This window comes from Schistocerca piceifrons, chromosome 1, assembly GCF_021461385.2.
Source record: "Schistocerca piceifrons isolate TAMUIC-IGC-003096 chromosome 1, iqSchPice1.1, whole genome shotgun sequence".
NCBI classification, from domain to species: Eukaryota; Metazoa; Arthropoda; class Insecta; order Orthoptera; family Acrididae; genus Schistocerca; species Schistocerca piceifrons.
In genome coordinates this window covers 121,064,099-121,083,165 of record NC_060138.1, presented here as the reverse complement: position 1 = coordinate 121,083,165, position 19,067 = coordinate 121,064,099, and the positions used below count along the sequence as shown (strand labels likewise).

The 19,067-nt window shown below is 41.9% G+C and overlaps 1 protein-coding gene across 1 annotated transcript in view; it reads left to right on the top strand.

The window, feature by feature from the left end:
• LOC124782574 (kinesin-like protein Klp98A) overlaps positions 1-19,067 on the top strand; it is a 376,800-nt gene that overhangs the window by 323,936 nt on the left and 33,797 nt on the right. Inside the window, exons 17-19 of the mRNA XM_047253951.1 lie at positions 3,287-3,406; positions 3,575-3,663; positions 11,424-11,673. Of these exons, the coding sequence (XP_047109907.1) occupies positions 3,287-3,406; positions 3,575-3,663; positions 11,424-11,673 (459 nt within the window). The remainder of the gene's footprint in view (positions 1-3,286; positions 3,407-3,574; positions 3,664-11,423; positions 11,674-19,067) is intronic.

Below are 19,067 nucleotides of genomic sequence, written 5' to 3'. Positions count from 1 at the left end.
GAACTGCAGATCCTATTAATAACAACTAAGAACTGAACTCAATAGCGACAAGCCACCCTGCAGGGAGTCTTCCCAGTGTGTGTTTTGATTTAGCCAACCAGTAACAAATCTAGCAACACACTTCTAAATTTCTTTGAAGTTTTCCATTAATATTGCCTACTGGGGATGCCAAACATTCGAATAGTGCCCAAGAATGGATCTCACAAGTGTTCTGTATGTCGTCTTCCATATAGATGAGCTATACTTTCCTAAAATTCTCCTAGTAAACTGAAATTGGCATTGCTCCCTCCTTACAACTGACTCTACAGGCTTATTCTATTTCATGTCACTTTGAAGTGTTACCTCTAAATTTTAATTGCTGTAACTGTATCAAGACGCACATCACTAATGCTGTATTCGAACATTGCGGGATTGTTTTTCCTACTTATATGCATTAACTTGCATTTTCCCACATGTAGATCAAGCTGCCATTCATCACACCAATTGTAAATTCTAACCAAGTCATCCTGTATCCTCCTACAGCCAGTCGAAGGTGACACTTTCCTAGACATGACAGCATCATCAGCAAGCAGTCACCGACTGCTGCTCACTACTGCTTAACTATCATACAGCAATAGCAAGAAAAATTTATGAAAATAGACTCACTGATTATGTGGATGATCAGTGAGATGTCAAGATTTCTATATGTTTTTTGAGTCAGTGTGTTAAAAATTATGTCATGTCCAAAAAACCAGTGCTTGGACTGTATAATTTAATGTTCGTACGTTTTCCAGCTTTTGATTATTACTTTTCATGTTATGACCTGTTACTGCAGCCACCTTTGCACCAATTCATTACTTTACAAACAATTGTTTTTAGTTAAAAACATGTTGTTGTTGTGGTCTTCAGTCCTGAGACCGGTTTGATGCAGCTCTCCATGCTACTCTATCCTGTGCAAGCTTCTTCATTTCCCAGTACCTACTGCAACCTACATCCTTCTGAATCTCCTTAGTGGATTCATCTCTTGGTCTCCCTCTACGATGGCCTCCAAAGCTAAATTGGTGATCCCTTGATGCCTCAGAACATGTCCTACCAACCGATCCCTTCTTCTAGTCAAGTTCCAGAAACTTCTCTTCTCCCCAATCCTATTCAATACCTGCTCATTAGTTATGTGATCTACCCATCTAATCTTCAGCATTCTTCTGTAGCACCACATTTCGAAAGCTTCTATTCTCTTCTTTTCCAAACTAGTTATCGTCCATGTTTCACTTCCATACATGGCTACACTCCATACAAATACTTTCAGAAACGACTTCCTGACATTTAAATATCTACTAGATATCAACAAATTTTTCTTCTTCAGAAACGTTTTCCTTGCCATTGCCAGTCTACATTTTATATCCTCTCTACTTCAACCATCATCAGTTATTTTGCTCCCCAAATAGCAAAAATCCTTTACTACTTTAAGTGTCTCATTTCCTAATCTAATTCCCTCAGCATCACCCGACTTAATTCGACTACATTCCATTATCCTCGTTTTGCTGTTGTTGATGTTCATCTTATATCCTCTTTTCAAGACACGGTCCATTATGTTCATCTGCTCTTCCAAGTCCGTTGCTGTCTCTGACAGAATTACAAGGTCATCGGCAATTCTCAAAGTTTGTATTTTTTCTCCATGGATTTTAATACCTACTCCGAATTTTTCTTTTGTTTCCTTTACTGCTTGCTCAATATACAGATTGAACAACATCGGGGAGAGGCTACAACCCTGTCTCACTCCCTTCCCAACCACTGCTTACCTTTCATGTCCCTCGACTCTTATAACTGCCATCTGGTTTCTGTACAAATTGTAAATAGCTTTTCGCTCCGTGTATTTTACCCCTACCACCTTTAGAATTTGAAAGAGAGTATTCCAGTCAACATTGTCAAAAGTTTTATCTAAGTCTACAAATGCTAGGAATGTAGGTTTGCCTTTCCTTAATCTAGCTTCTAAGATAAGTAGTAGTGTCAGTATTGCCACACGTGTTCCAATATTTCTATGGAATCCAAACTGATCTTCCCCGAGGTCGGCTTCTACTAGTTTTTCCATTCGTCTGTAAAGAATGTGTGTTAGTATTTTGCAGCTGTGACTTATTAAACTGATTGTTCGGTAATTTTCACATCTGTCAACACCTGCTTTCTTTGGGATTGGAATTATTATATTCTTCTTGAAGTCTGAGGGTATTTTGCCTGTCTCATACATCTTGCTCACCAGATGGTAGAGTTTTGTCAGGACTGGCTCTCCCAAGGCTGTCAGTAGTTCTAATGGAATGTGGTCTACTCCCGGAGCTTTGTCGCGACTCAGGTCTTTCAGTGCTCTGTCAAACTCTTCACGCAGTATCATATCTCCCATTTCGTCTTCATCTACATCCTCTTCCATTTCCATAATATTGTCCTCAAGTACATTGCCCTTGTATAGACCCTCTATATACTCCTTCCACCTTTCTGCTTTCCCTTCTTTGCTTAGAACTGGGTTTCCATCTGAGTTCTTGATATTCATACAAGTGGTTCTCTTTTCTCCAAAGGTCTCTTTAATTTTCCTGTAGGCAGTATCTGTCTTACCCCTAGTGAGATAAGCCTCTACATCCTTACATTTATCCTCTAGCCATCCCTGCTTAGCCATTTTGCACTTCCTGTCGTTCTCATTTTTGAGACCTTTGTATTCCTTTTTGCCAGCTTCATTTACCGCATTTTTATATTTTCTCCTTTCATCAATTAAATTCAATATTTCTTCTGTTACCCAAGGATTTCTACTACCCCTCATCTTTTTACCTACTTGCTCCTCTGCTGCCTTCACCACTTCATCCCTCAAAGCTACCCATTCTTCTTCTTCTGTATTTCTTTCCCCCATTCCTGTCAATTGTTCCCTTATGCTCTCCCTGAAACTTTGTACAACCCCTGGTTCTTTCAGTTCATCCAGGTCCCATCTCCTTAAATTCCCGCCTTTTTGCAGTTTCTTCAGTTTTGATCTACAGTTCATAACCACTAGATTGTGGTCAGAGTCCACATCTGCCCCTGGAAATGTCTTACATGTCAAATGAAAATTATATTACCACAGTGTGAAATTATTTACTAGTAATGATGCATACTGAATGTCCCAGTAACTGTTTTTGTAATGTACCAGTCTTTTATGATTTCATCATTTTTGAAAAAAATGGCTTTTTCTCCTAGTATTAATATGTATTGAATTTGGTTTATAGGAAATTTCAAAGAACTCAATGTAATGATTGATTTACTAATGAAGATTGTGTGTTTTTTACGTGTACAGCACCAGGAATTGGGCACTCTTGAAACAGAACTACAGAAAAGGCTGCAGGCAATGAGTGAACACCATTCTAGAGTTGAATCTATTAACAATGAGCTTCAAGAAATGTGCTCAAAGATGCAGGTTTGTTCAACTCTACTATATGATCTGAAGTTAATGTTGCCTATCATTTTATGTTCCATAAAACTTTTAGTTCGTAAAATTTTAATATAATGTAAAATTGAGGTATTTCCAGATGTAAGTAGCTCAAGGATATTTCAAAACATTTCCATATTTTCTCTTTCCTTCAAGGGAGGATCAAAAGAATTTGAAAAAATGAAGACATGTTTGGCCCAAAGAACACAGGAGCAGTTACAAGAGATAATGCTACGGAAACAGTCGTAAGTTATGACATACTTGTTAATGTGTGCAGAGTTCATTCTAAGTGCATTATACATCTTCATCAGTTCACAAAATTTTCTATTTCTTTTGCACTGTGTTTTAAAAACTTTATAACTGAACAATCTTTTGGGTTTTAATTTCATCTATTAGACAGGTTAATAATGGTTCTAGCATGAATTAAGGCATTCTGAAGACATACAGTCTATGTAAATACCAGATATTCACATGTTCAGTAATAAATCTAATGGTGTGAGAAGATTTGTTACTCCAAGATATTCATTTCGTCAGGGGACTTAAGATCTACATCCTTCTTCTTTCTGGAACCTAGTATATTTATTAAAGACAGGCTATAATCTTTGTGAAGCCCATGAATGATGAATAGGAACAGCATTTCACAAATAACCAAATTTAAAAACTTGGATTTCAAAGAGGAGTGGTGGTTGCAGGGACAGCATCCACTCTCATTCTGTCCTATAATTCTGTCCGAGTGGTGCAGGCTCAGCATTCGGTTGCTGGGTACGGGTTTGGCGACCCCGGGTTCCTGAGCTGGGGACTGATAAGCGCCATCGGTCCTCCATTACCGTAAGCTCCAGGCATGGTTCAGCAACCACCATGCAGTGCAGCGGTGGAATGTTGTATGTTTCGGAGAACGGGCACTTCGGCTACACTGCCTGGACCACGAGTAAGGTACACACCTCTATAAAAAACCACTCAGCCTTAAGGTGTGCTACTTGCTGATGAGATGAATGGCTGTTGAGGTAAAACAGTCTCCAACGGGCAACCTGTAGGGTGCCTGCTGTCCCCCTGTTGTATAAGGCTTGATCAGGCATGCAGGGCTCTGCCTGGGTCAACAGTTGTTTCCCTAGCATCTCGTGGAATCCCTCTGGAACGGTCTCATCAAACTACTACAAACTGCTACTACTGATGGGACGGGTGTACCGTCAGGTAGTACCCACACCGGCTCATCAAAGAGAGCTCGGTTGGTCAGTCCTCCCAAAAAGTCTCAGAACCATAGTAACAGGTCATTAGTGTGCCATAACACTTTCATTGTAGTCAAGTGAACAGGGGGAACCTTTGAGAAGCTCTACCCTTTATATATTCATGAGGCATTTGAAGGTATTGCTGGCTTTTCAAAAAGTGCCAGACAATTTCGTAATGGAACACTTCTAGTTGAAACTGCTAATTCAAACCAAGTATCTAAGCTTCTGGGATTACCCAGTCGAGGCTAAGTTGCATAACACCCTTAATGTTAGTAAGGGCGTGGTTACCTGCTCCGATATAATGGAGGTGGACGCCACAGAGTTACATGAAGAATGGAAAAATATGGGTGTCATGGAAGTGCAGAACTATATGAGGGGAGTCAGTGACAAATTGGAAAAATCTGCAAAGAGTATTCTAACATTTAGTACTCCAGAATTATCTAAACATATCCTCACAGGCTTTATCTGTCTTAAGGTTCACCCATTTGTTCCTAACCCAATGTGATGCTTCCAATGCCAAAGATTTGCCCATACCACTATGGGATGTAATGGGAGGACTACATGTGGCAATTGTGGAGGCTCAGCTCATGAATCAGAAATTCTTGTACACTTCCTCTGAAATGTTTAAACTGCTCCAGGGATCATCCAGTGTGGAGCAGAAAGTGTGAGGTTTACAAAGAGGAAAGGAAAATTTATGAGTTGAAAGTCTAGAGTTGTGTACCCTATTGTGAAGCTAAAATAGCTTTCAAAGCTGTGCAACCTCTGGTTTTTGCTACTTCTTTTGCATCAGCCCTTAACACACCAATCGGCAAGTGTGATGCCTCCACACAAACTCAGACCACAGATTCAAGTATGAGCACATGCACTTGTCGGTGTACCTGTGGGGGAAACACTACACTTGAAACAGAAGTCATTCGGAAGCCTTTGGCAACGGGATTACCATCTAAGCCATATACCACTGCCCATCATCAGAAAGAAGCCTACTAAACTGTCCCCTCAACCCAAGCAACCACCTCCTTCTATAAGTAAAGAAATACGTCCTTTGAAAAGTATTTCCAAGTTGAAGAAAGTGGTAGTTAAACCTTCGGATCAGTGAGCTCTCTCCCTCTCTGATGTGGACTATGCTCTTGAGCATATGGACTTCCAGTCAGAAGAACCAGAGAGCCGGGGACTGGCAAACATTCCCCCTGACCTCCCAGGTAAAACACCGCCTCCAAGGGAGAAAGAAAGGAACAACCTTCAGTAAACAATGGCTTCCACAGGGACTTCCATGTAGCAGTGGATTTTAAGTGGCTATCGCTCACATTTAGAAGAATTACCGCTCCTGGTCGAGGAGAAACCGTTCTGCATCTGCATACAAGAAACGCATCTTAAAGTCACCAACACACTAGCATTACGGGGTCACCACCCCTACAGGAAGGACAATATTACCAGAGACATGGCTAAAGGTGGAGTGGCTGTTTTCATTGATGACAGATGACTCTTCTCCTTTCTCTCTTACCATGACCTTACAAGCATTTTCCTTAAAAGTTTTAGCACCACAGTGTGTATCTTCCACCTATCTATGATTTGGATGCAGATGCACAGACAGAACTCTCCGGGTACTCCCACGCCCATTCCTCCTTGTGGGGGACTCCAGTGCACACAATGTGCAGTGGGGCTCATCTAATAGTTGCTCCAGGGGTCATATGATTGAGCGACTTGTCCATTCTTAGAATATCTGCCTTCTGAATGCGGGTCAGACGACACAGTTTTCCACAGCTACAGGGTCTTTTTCTGCCACTGACCTTTGTTTCTGTTCCCCAACTATAGCAGACTCAGTTCAGCGAGAAGTGGCTACAGATATACATTCTAGTGACCTCTTCCTGGTGTGAATCCATCTGCCGAGTAGGACGGTGGCTGACAGGAGACCACAAAGATGGCTGATGCAAAGGGCAAATTGGTTGCAGACAGTCAACAGGCTATTTATGAACAAAATGATGTGCACAGGAGATGGCCCATATCACTTATGAGATCCAACGGGCTGCCGCAGAGTCCATCCCCCGATCCAGTAACCACCTCAGACGATGGCCTGTACATTGGTGGAATGACAACAGTCGATTGGCAACCGGGCCAGATGAACAGCTCTGTAGAACTTTAAACACTGTCCAACTACAGAAAACCTTTATGCCTTCAGATCTGTGAGAGCACATGTGAGGCGATTGACAAAAGAACAGAAGAGGGCTTCCTGGAATGAATTCATGACTTCCATCAATCTGTCCAGTTCCACTGCGCAAGTTTGGGACTCAATAAGGCAGATGTCAGTTAAGGGCAATACAAATCCCCTCAAGGCCTTGTCAAGTAATGGGGTCTTGATGGACATGCCAGAAGATATGGCTCAGGGTTTAGCTGAACACTTTTTTACTGTCACTGTGACATCCAGACAAGCTCCTGCTTTTCAGGTGTTCTGTAGGACTGTGGAGATGAGTAAACTCTCACATAATGAGGAAGTATACAACCTTTTGTTCTCAATTTGGGAAATTGAATCAGCTTTATCTGCAGCCAGAGACACTGCTCCAGGACCTGATAAGATCCATTGCTTCATCATTTGTGCCATGAAGTGAAAAGATAGCTCCTCTCTTACTTCAACCAGATCTGGTTTGATGGACAGTACCCCATGACCAAAACGGCCTTGCTGTGCTGGTACTGCGAACGGCTGAAAGCAAGGGGAAACTACAGCCGTAATTTTTCCCGAGGACATGCAGCTTTACTGTGTGATTAAATGATGATGGTGTCCTCTTGGGTAAAATATTCCGGAGGTAAAATAGTCCCCCATTCGGATCTCCGGGCGGGGACTACTCAAGGGGACGTCATTATCAGGAGAAAGAAAACTGGCGTTCTACGGATCGGAGCGTGGAATGTCAGATCCCTTAATCGGGCAGGTAGGTTAGAAAATTTAAAAAGGGAAATGGATAGGTTAAAGTTAGATGTAGTGGGAATTAGTGAAGTTCGGTGGCAGGAGGAACAAGACTTTTGGTCAGGTGAATACAGGGTTATAAATACAAAATCAAATGGAGGTAATGCAGGAGTAGGTTTCATAATGAATAAAAAAATAGGAGTGCGGGTTACCTACTACAAGCAGCATAGTGAACGCATTATTGTGGCCAAGATAGACACAAAGCCCATGCCTACTACAGTAGTACAAGTTTATATGCCAACTAGCTCTGCAGATGATGAAGAAATGTATGACGAGATAAAAGAAATTATTCGGGTGGTGAAGGGAGACGAAAATTTAATAGTCATGGGTGACTGGAATTCGTCAGTAGGAAAAGGGAGAGAAGGAAACGTAGTAGGTGAATATGGATTGGGGGGAAGAAATGGAAGAGGAAGCCGCCTTGCAGAATTTTGCACAGAGCATAACTTAATCATAGCTAACACTTGGTTCAAGAATCATAAAAGAAGGTTGTATACCTGGAAGAATCCTGGAGATACTAAAAGGTATCAGATAGATTATATAATGCTAAGACAGAGATTTAGGAACCAGGTTTTAAATTGTAAGACATTTCCAGGGGCAGATGTGGATTCTGACCACAATCTATTGGTTATGAACTGCAGATTGAAACTGAAGAAACTGCAAAAAGGTGGGCATTTAAGGAGATGGGACCTGGATAAGCTGAAAGAACCAGAGGTTGTAGAGAGTTTCAGGGAGAGCATAAGGGAACAATTGACAGGAATGGGGGAAAGAAATACAGTAGAAGAAGAATGGGTAGCTCTGAGGGATGAAGTAGTGAAGGCAGCAGACGATCACGTAGGTAAAAAGGCGAGGGCTAATAGAAATCCTTGGGTAACAGAAGAAATATTGAATTTAATTGATGAAAGGAGAAAATATAAAAATGCAGTGAATGAAGCAGGCAAAAAGGAATACAAACGTCTCAAAAATGAGATCGACAGGAAGTGCAAAATGGCTAAGCAGGGATGGCTAGAGGACAAATGTAAGGATATAGAGGCTTGTCTCACTAGGGGTAAGATAGATACTGCCTACAGGAAAATTAAAGAGACCTTTGGAGAGAAGAGAACCACTTGTATGAATATCAAGAGCTCAGATGGCAACCCAGTTCTAAGCAAAGAAGGGAAGGCAGAAAGGTGGAAGGAGTATATAGAGGGTTTGTACAAGGGCAATGTGCTTGAGGACAAGATTATGGAAATGGAAGAGGATGTAGATGAAGACGAAATGGGAGATAAGATACTGCGTGAAGAGTTTGACAGAGCACTGAAAGACCTGAGTCGAAACAAGGCCCCTGGAGTAGAAAACATTCCATTAGAACTACTGATGGCCTTGGGAGAGCCAGTCATGACAAAACTCTACCATATGGTGAGCAAGATGTATGAGACAGGCGAAATACCCTCAGACTTCAAGAAGAATATAATAATTCCAATCCCAAAGAAAGCAGGTGTTGACAGATGTGAAAATTACCGAACTATCAGTTTAATAAGTCACAGCTGTAAAATACTAACGCGAATTCTTTACAGACGAATGGAAAAACTGGTAGAAGCGGACCTCGGGGAAGATCAGTTTGGATTCCGTAGAAATGTTGGAACACGTGAGGCAATACTAACCTTACGACTTATCTTAGAAGAAAGATTAAGAAAAGGCAAACCTACGTTTCTAGCATTTGTAGACTTAGAGAAAGCTTTTGACAATGTTAATTGGAATACTCTCTTTCAAATTCTGAAGGTGGCAGGGGTAAAATACAGGGAGCGAAAGGCTATTTACAATTTGTACAGAAACCAGATGGCAGTTATAAGAGTCGAGGGGCATGAAAGGGAAGCAGTGGTTGGGAAAGGAGTGAGACAGGGTTGTAGCCTCTCCCCAATGTTATTCAATCTGTATATTGAGCAAGCAGTAAAGGAAACAAAAGAAAAATTCGGAGTAGGTATTAAAATTCATGGAGAAGAAGTAAAAACTCTGAGGTTCGCCGATGACATTGTAATTCTGTCAGAGACAGCAAAGGACTTGGAAGAGCTGTTGAACGGAATGGACAGTGTCTTGAAAGGAGGCTATAAGATGAACATCAATAAAAGCAAAACGAGGATAATGGAATGTAGTCAAATTAAATCGGGTGATGCTGAGGGGATTAGGTTAGGAAATGAGACACTTAAGTAGTAAAGGAGTTTTGCTATTTAGGGAGTAAAATAACTGATGATGGTCGAAGTAGAGAGGATATCAAATGTAGACTGGCAATGGCAAGGAAATCGTTTCTGAAGAAGAGAAATTTGTTAACATCGGGTATAGATTTAAGTGTCAGGAAGTCGTTTCTGAAAGTATTTGTATGGAGTGTAGCCATGTATGGAAGTGAAACATGGACGATAACTAGTTTGGACAAGAAGAGAATAGAAGCTTTCGAAATGTGGTGCTACAGAAGAATGCTGAAGATAAGGTGGGTAGATCACGTAACTAATGAGGAGGTATTGAATAGGATTGGGGAGAAGAGAAGTTTGTGGCACAACTTGACTAGAAGAAGGGATCAGTTGGTAGGACATGTTTTGAGGCATCAAGGGGTCACAAATTTAGCATTGGAGGGCAGTGTGGAGGGTAAAAATCGTAGAGGTAGACCACGAGATGAATACACTAAGCAGATTAAGAAGGATGTAGGCTGCAGTAGGTACTGGGAGATGAAGAAGATTGCACAGGATAGAATAGCATGGAGAGCTGCATCAAACCAGTCTCAGGACTGAAGACCACAACAACAAACCCCATGACTTGGAAGGAGGCAATATTAATTCCATTCTGGAAACCAGGCAAGGATTGTAGTGCCCCATAACAGTTACTGGAGTGTGGCCCTTACCAGTTGTATGGGTAAGACTCTTGAACAAGTGGTCAACCACCACCTTGTCTGGCTGCTCAAATCCTGAGGTCACCTGGACTGCTCCCAGTGACATTTTAGGTGCTACCGTTCCACCATTGTTAGGGTAAGAGCTGTATTAGAAATGCCATTAGATAAAGAATCAGAAACCGTTTCAACTAAAGTTACTAAATACCCCGATTTTGCTATACTACACAATAATGTTCAGTCACCCACAGATAAAATTTCCATGTTGGAAGCACTACTCCAGTATGCACTAAATGCTTATAAAAAATATCGGTCTTTCGTTATTAACCTTCCTGAGCTCTCTTACATTTGAAAATATAACATTAAGATGACTCACGAGATAATGAAAATGGATACAAAGTAAATTAATATAATTTTTTTAAATATATGTTATGTTTTATACTTTTTATGAACATTTCAAATTTTAGAATAATTGACAATGCAACAGAAACTGCTTGCAGTGCATGCTTGTAGTCTGAAGATGATCAGTGACTGATCGAATCCCAATATGGCATTGTGACAAAAAAATTGTGAGTGTGACAAAAAAATTCAAAAAAGCATAAGAACATGTCACACTTGAAATTACAACCAGCATGCCATTTTAAAAATAAATATTTTTAGGACTCTTCATTTGATAGCATAAACAGTTACTAGCACTTGTTCAGTGTACTGCAAGGTCTCCCCCACCCCACCCTCCCCCTCGTCCCCCTCTGAGATACTCAATGTTAGTATCATTCACGTAACAGTCTTGAGCTCTTCATTCAGGGATACAGTGATATTGTGAATTTAAACCACATGTGCATTGACCTCCACATAGCTCGGTAGAGAAAAATATGATACTGAGTGTGCATCCAGTGTTGATGGCGCATAATACTTTCAAACATCAATTCCCTAATATAATACCTTTGTCTCTGTTGTACATTTATGCAGATTATCACTGGATCTGAAAAGGGCCACAGTAGTCTCTCCATCTATACCTTCTACTGAAGAGACAGTGCTACCCACATTGTCAAGCTCAGTAGGCACTGGAGACACATTTCACACAGCAACTTCACCATGCTCAGAGAAGAATGACAATGAGTACCAGCCAGTCAGCAACAACTCCACCAGCTCTTTTGAGCATGTGTCCCCACTAACCGAGTGTCGTGCAAGTCCATATCACAACAACAAGTTGAACAAAGTAAGTGAATTTAGATCTGAATTATCAATACAGTGAACAACATGATGTGTCTCCTTTGTCCCTGATTTTACTTGTAATTAACATATGTGGTGCATAAATCCAATGTCATATAAAAGTCTTCATAATCTAGATTATTTATTTGGAATAATGATGTATACTCTAAGTGATTGTAGTTTCCTAGCATAAACAGTAACAAAAAAAATTGCAGAGAAAAAATGTTTATATTTATTTCTAGTATTGAATGGAAGTAAGTGTACTGCAGTAATTATGATTTATTATTATTGTTGTTGTTGTTGTTGTTGTTGTGTCAGCTACGGTGGAAGTCAGCAGAAACACAAACAAGGAAGGAGAGAAGTTGCAGGGGCAGTGGTAGGAGTCCAAAGTGATCTGTACAAAACACTTGCACATTAATGCGAAACTTTATTTCTAAAAAGGAAAGAAACATAACTTCTTGTTATGGAGTAGCTTGATGTGCTTCTTGTGCCTCCTACATGCAATTACATTTATACACTATTACTACTTGTAGAATGCAGGCTAACTTATTGCTCAGTACTAATGCTTCCCAAGTCTGTGACTGAACTGGGGCCGACTAGCGATGGGCGGCTGCTCTGCAGCTACTCTGTCTTGCTGAAGATGTGGCACTGCCTGTTCTCTCCATTGGTGTGTGGGTTGGTGCCTTCTTGATACCGTTTCACAGTGCCATGCTGTTAGATGGCAAGCTCCCCTCTCCCCCCCCCCCCCCTTCCCCTGTATCCTCGCCATTGCATATAGGGAGCCATGTCACAACAGTGGGGGGAGGCGGGAGGGCCAGGAGGCAGGAAATGGGAAATGGGGTGTCCCCGGCTGCGCCCCAACATCTGTCTTGTGCTCCAAGGGGAATATTGGTCAGAAAACACCCAAAAAGGTGCCCACCCTCTTCCTGAGACAGTCTGACAAAAATCGAGAGGATGGCGATGACTATGATGTCAGGTGCACAATGGGTGCTGAGGCAAGTGCTGGGAAGTTGAGGTTTTGCAGTGGCAATGGCGATGGGTCCAGCTCCATCGGTTCCATGGCCAGTGCCGAAGTGGACCATGGGGGTGGCTGCAAGATCCCTGTAGGATGCAAATGTGTGGACAGAAAATTTGTGGAAGAATCTCGCAATCAATGAGCACAAATCTGTTTCTGTGGGTGGTACAGCAACTGAATACATGCAAGCACACAAATTTCGAAGAACTGTTCTTCTCTGCCAGTGCCTAGTGTGACCAAAAGCTCTTAAAACAAAAGAATCATTAGGCGCAAAGCAATACTTATGGAGCATGGGGGACGGGGGGGCTGTGCACTGCAGTGATTTGAGCAACTGGAGCAACGTGCGGTGGTGCTGGCCATGTAGAAGCCACCGGCAATGGACAGTTGTGGGGCTGGGTGCGGTACACTGTGAGGAAGAGCAGCAGTGCCTGCTCTCGTCGTATGGGAGGCACGTAGTTTGTTCATCTGTTGCTTGAACATACGCACAAATTGTTCAGCTTCTCCATTTGACTGAGGATGAAATGGTGCACTGGTGAGGTGAGTAAAACCACTGGCTGTACAAAACTGTTCAAAGTCCTGAGGCATAAACTGTTGTCCACTGTCTGCAACCAACTCTTGAGGCAAACCTTCCAAGCAAAAAATATGACAAAGCCTGAATGGTACTGCACAGCACAGTCGAGTTCATAGGCACTGCAAATGGATATTTGCTAAAACAGCCCACAACAATAGGCCAACGAGTGTTCCAAAAGGGGCTAACACAATCAATATGCACTCGTTACCACAGTGATTGAGACTTTGGCCAAGCTGAAAATGTCTGTTGCAGGGCCGATAAAGTTTCAGCACAACCACGGTGCTGTGACGTCATCTGTTCAATTTGAGCATCCGTGCCTGGTCAAGTGTAGTGCTGACATAGTGCTTGTGCATACGATTCTCCAATGTCCTTGGTGGGGTAATCGCAGCACATATTTTTGCAACACTTTAGGAATAAGCACTTGCAATTGTCCAGAGTCATTTTACAATAAAAACACACCTTGCTGGATGGGGAGGCGAAGCTGATGAGCAAAATATCAGTGCACAAAAGAATTATGAATGTTTTTCACTAAACGAGGCAAAGCAGTATTGATGTAGTGCAAAAAAAAGGTTCAAGTTAGGGTCTGCTTCTGACTAGCCTGTGTAGGAGCAATAACAACATTATCCTGCCAGTAGAAAAGTGCAGCATCTTGCGCATCGATCTGACAACAACATGTGGCAGTAGCATTGAATTCAGAATCAGGACCAACAAGAAGCCAAGGAAGATCATCTGCATTTGAATGCTTTGACGTGTGCTGGTACTGTATTTCATACTGATATTTTGAAAATAACAAAACCCAATAATGCAGCTTCTGAATTGTGTGTGGCATAACAGGTTTGGACAAATGAAACAAAGACTGAAGTGGCGTATGGTCTAGGCAAGACTTCCGACCAAACATATAATGGTGAAACTTCGTCATACCATTAATAATAGCAATTAGGGAATAGTTACATTGAGTCTTGGACATTAACTTGAACATGAAAGATATCGGCCTGACCTGTGAGCGAAGTCTGTGTGAGAGCACAGCTCCAAACTCGTACAAAGAAGCATCCACTCCCAAAACCACAGACTGAGCAGGATCAAAATATCAAAATGAACAAGGCATGTGTCACTCAGAAAGGCATTTTTAAGTTTCTGGAATACATCCTGACGCTCTTTGGTCCGAATGAAATGCACATTCTTCCAGCACATTGCAACGGATCTGCAATCTGGGCTTCATTGGCTATAAACTGGATATAATCTGTCATTAAACAATGGAAAATCCAGGACGGAATGTAACAGTATTATGAAAAGGAAAGTTGCTTCTCTCCATTAGTGTGGTTTCAGTTGCCTGAGACTGCAGTCCTGTGTGTGTTGCGTTTGTGTGTGTGTGTGTGTGTGTGTGTGTGTGTGTGTGTGTGTGTGTGTGTGTGTGTACGCACGCGCGCGCGCGCCTTTGTGTGTGCATGTGTGCACACGCAGACATGTTTATGTCTGTCTATTTTTGACAAAGGCCTTAACGGCCGAAAGCTATAATTGTGAGAGTCTTTTCGTTGTGCCCATTTGCGACTCAGCATCTCCGCTATATGGTGAGTAGCAACATTCCTTCTTACACTATTGTTATAACATGTCATTATAATATGTCTGCAATTCCATTATGTTCCACAAGGCAGGGAGGATCTGGATGGCCAGCAAATTTGGGTGAGGGGTTGAATGCCTTGGGTATTAAGAACATGGGCCACGTACTGAATTTCGGTCTGAAAAAAGTCACATTTGTCCAAATGACACTTCAAACTTGCAGCTGGAAGTACTTGAAAAGCATATGAAGGCTGCTCATATGCTCCTCTGGTGTATGTCATGACACCACAGCATCATCCAAGTAATTTTAACAGAATGGAACTTTTGCAATAAGCTGTTCTAAGTAGTGTTGAAATATGGCAGTTGCGGAAGTACTACCAAAGGGCAAGCACAAAAACTTGAACAACCCTAAATGTGTGTTGACCACAAACACTTTTGAGACACCTCATCTAGGGGAATTTGCAAATACACATCACATAAGTCAGTTTTTGAAAAATAGAGGCCTGCACCACGCCTGTCCACTAATTCCTCAGAGTGAGGTAAGGGATAAGTATCAGTTATTGTTTATAAAAATCAAACAATGGAAAATACAGGGTGGAATGTAACAATATTATGAGAAGGAAAATCGCTACTCACCATACAACAGAGACGCTGAGTTGTGGATAGGCACAACAAAAAGATTTTCACACTTAAAAGCTTTCGGCCAATGACCGTGCACACACACACACTCATGCAAACACAACTAAAACACATGACTGCAGTCTCAGGTAACTGAAACCACACTGTGAGCAGCAGTACCAGTGCATGATGGGAGTGGTGACTGGGTGGGGGAAAGGAGGAGGCTGGGGTGGGGAGGGGATAGTGAAGTGCTGAAGTGCTGCAGGTTGGCAGCGGGCAGGGAGCAGGGGAGAGGTGGGGAGTGGGGGAAAGTAGCAGAAAAGGAAAGATATGGAGATATGGAAAAAATAAAAAATAAATAAAAAGATCTGGAAAAAATAAAAAATAAATAAAATAATAATAATAATAATAATAATAATGAAATAAATATAAAAAAGAAGACTGGGTGTGGCAGCGGATTGACGGCTGTGTAGTGCTGTAATGGGAGCAGGGAAGGAGCTGGATGGGTGAGGACAGCAACCAACGGAAGTTGAGGTCAGGAGGGTTACTCTCCTTTTCTGCTACTTCCTCCTCCCCCCCCCCCTTTCTCACCTCTCCCCTGCCTGCCGCCCAACCTGGAGCACTTCACTGTCTGCCATTCCCACCATACATCCCTCCCTATCCCCACCCCAGCCTCCTCCTTTCCCCCACTCACCTGCCACTCCCATCATGCACTGGTGCTGCTGCTCGCAGTGTGGTTTCAGTTGCCTGAGATTGCAGTTGTGTGTGTTAGTTGCAAATGTGTATATGTGTGTGTGTGTGTGTGTGTGTGTGTGTGTGTGTATGTATATTTATTGTTGACAAAGGCCATTGGCTGAAAGCTTTTAAGTGTGAAAATATTTTTGTTGTCCTATCTGCGACTCAGCATCTCTGCAATATAGTTAGTGTTTATAGATTCACAGTGGATTTAAAGTCAACACAAAGACAATGTCTTCCAGAAGGCTTTGGTAAATTACTAAGGGAGAAGGCCATTGACTAGCCTGTATAGGAGCAATAACACCATTATCCTGCCATTTCTGAAGTTCACTTGCAGCTTTGTCTCTAAGTGCATGAGAGACAGGATGCGCCTGAAAAAACTTAGTTTGTGCATTGTCCTTTATTGTAACATGTGCCACAAAATTATTTGCTCTGCCAAGCTCTTCAGAAAACAAATCAGGGAACTCCTCAATTGAATGAGTAACACTATCTTTTGGGTTGAAAGCAGAAATAGAAAGTACAGTGTCCTGAATACAAAGACCAAACAAATCAAAAGACTCTAAGCCAAAAATATTTTCAGAGTCACATGAATGCAAAATAATAAATGTCACTGTTATGATGTGTAACTGGAATGTAGCATGCAAATTACATGTTCCAAGCACTGGAATGTCCTGACCTTTATATGCAGTAAGGTGCATGCAAGATTTTGTCAACTGTGGAGAGCCTAACTGTTTGTAAGTGGCATGATTAAAAATGTAACAGAAGCACCAGTGTCTAACTGAAATCGCACACAGCATCTGGCAGTGATGAAGTTCACAAACAGTTCTTTTGATTATCATTGCCGAGCACTTGGGCAGGGCGAAAGCACATCCTGAAGTTGGTCACTACTAGTACTGGTAGCCAGTTAAAAAAAAAAACTAGTCACTGAGTGAGAAGGTGCTTCATGCCTTCAAGAACGAATGGGGGTAGAGATCTTTTTCTGTTGCAAGCACACTGACTGTACATGACCTGACTTTCCACAAGCAAAGCAAGTCATATTGCGTGAAGGGAAATTTTACCTTTTATGCTTGGAAAAGCAATGGGGACATGATTTCACAGCAGACACATGCTTTGACACTTGTTTACTCTGTCCATGGCACAGTGGCCTGTTTGCGTGTGGTGGTCAGTCACAGGGCCGTACCTGTTTGTCAGTGTGCACTACACTGCAAGTGGGAGTTACCTCAAAGTTTTCCATGGCACTATCACACGAGACCTGATGTTCAATAATTTGTAACACTTGTTTTAATGTAGGATCAGAATGTTTGAGAATTTGTTGATGAATCCTACTGTCTGGCACACTGCATGTAATTGCATCACAAGTCATTGTGTCACTGTAGTACTGTCCACAGCTACACCGGAAACAACACTTTCGTGTCAAGCCCTGAAGTTCAGTGACCCACTGACTGTATTTCTGTTCTGGAGTTTTCCATAATTGAAAGAACTTGTAAAAAGCTGCAGCAGCAACCTGTACCTGATCCTTGTAATACTGAGTGAGGTTGGAAACTAAATCTTCAAAAACTAGCAACTCTGGCATACTAGTTGGGAATAACTTCTGAGTGAGGCACTAAACTCCCGTCTGGCCATTGACAGGGAATAACAAAATTTCGCAGTACCTATAACTTGATGTGTATAACAGTAAGCACTGAACTGAGTGTACCACTCGTTCCATTCCTCTTGTTGTCTATTGAAAGTTCAGAACGGTGGAATGCATTGAGGTGGTGCTATGGATGTGGTTGGCTGTTGTGGCAGAGTTGATGCAGCAGCAGTTTGTGCATTAATGAGCTACTGGACTGCCATTATCAGCTGCGACATTTGATGGTTCTGAAACTGAATAAACTTCATTAGACCAAAGTCAGCTGCAACTGGAGCTGTAGGCACAGGTGGTGGTGTAGGAGGTGGGTTAGAGGCCATTTTAATGAGAGGACTGCTGCAACAAAGTATAAGCAATGCAAATACGTAAATAGCAGAAGTGTTGTGGCTAGTCTGCAAGAAAGAACACAATTAGTATCAATATTACCCAGAAAGAAAAGAGAAAAATATTAGTGATGCACTGTGATGGAGCACCGAAGAGCAAAGGTAGCATTGGTTTCGGAATCCGTGGCTCCAGATGTTGTGTCTGCTGCTGTGGGAGTCAGCACTGACTCAAACAAGGAAGAAGAGAAGTTGCGACGGTTGGTGGCAGGAATCCAAAGTGATATGTACAAAACACTTGCAGAACAGTGGAACACTTTATTTCTAAAAAGGAAAGAAACTTAGCTTAACTTCTCGTTATGAAGTGGCTTGATGTACTTCTTGTGCCTCCTACATGTAATTACCTTGAAATACTATTACTACTCACAAAATGCTGGCTAAGTATTGTCTTCGTATTACTCGGTACTGATGCCCTCAAAGTCTGTGACCAAACTGGGGCTGACCAGCAATGGGCATCTGGTTAAGTCGGTATTGACAGGGGGCGCTGAACTGTGTCTTGCTGGAAGTGTGGTACTGTACACTATTTCTATTGGTGCACAGGTCAGCACATTCTTGATACCTTTTTGTGGTGCTGCACTGCTCAGTGTGGAATTGATGCTTTAGGACTGCACACGCTGCAGTACACTTACTACAATAAGTAAACAGTACTAAATATCACAGAAATTTATGTAGAGGTAAATCTGTATGGGAACATAAAGTACCATATGAAGATTGTGAAATATGCATAATTGACATTCGTGCTATCACCTACTCTCTCTTCAGTGTAAAAAATGTATATCTATGCTTACAAGCCTCTGTAGTCTGTTGTTGACTGGATGTGCATAGTGTACCTGGGTCATGTTACTGGAACATACAGTTCTGTTTTCAGATGATGTGCTAATAGAACAACTATTGG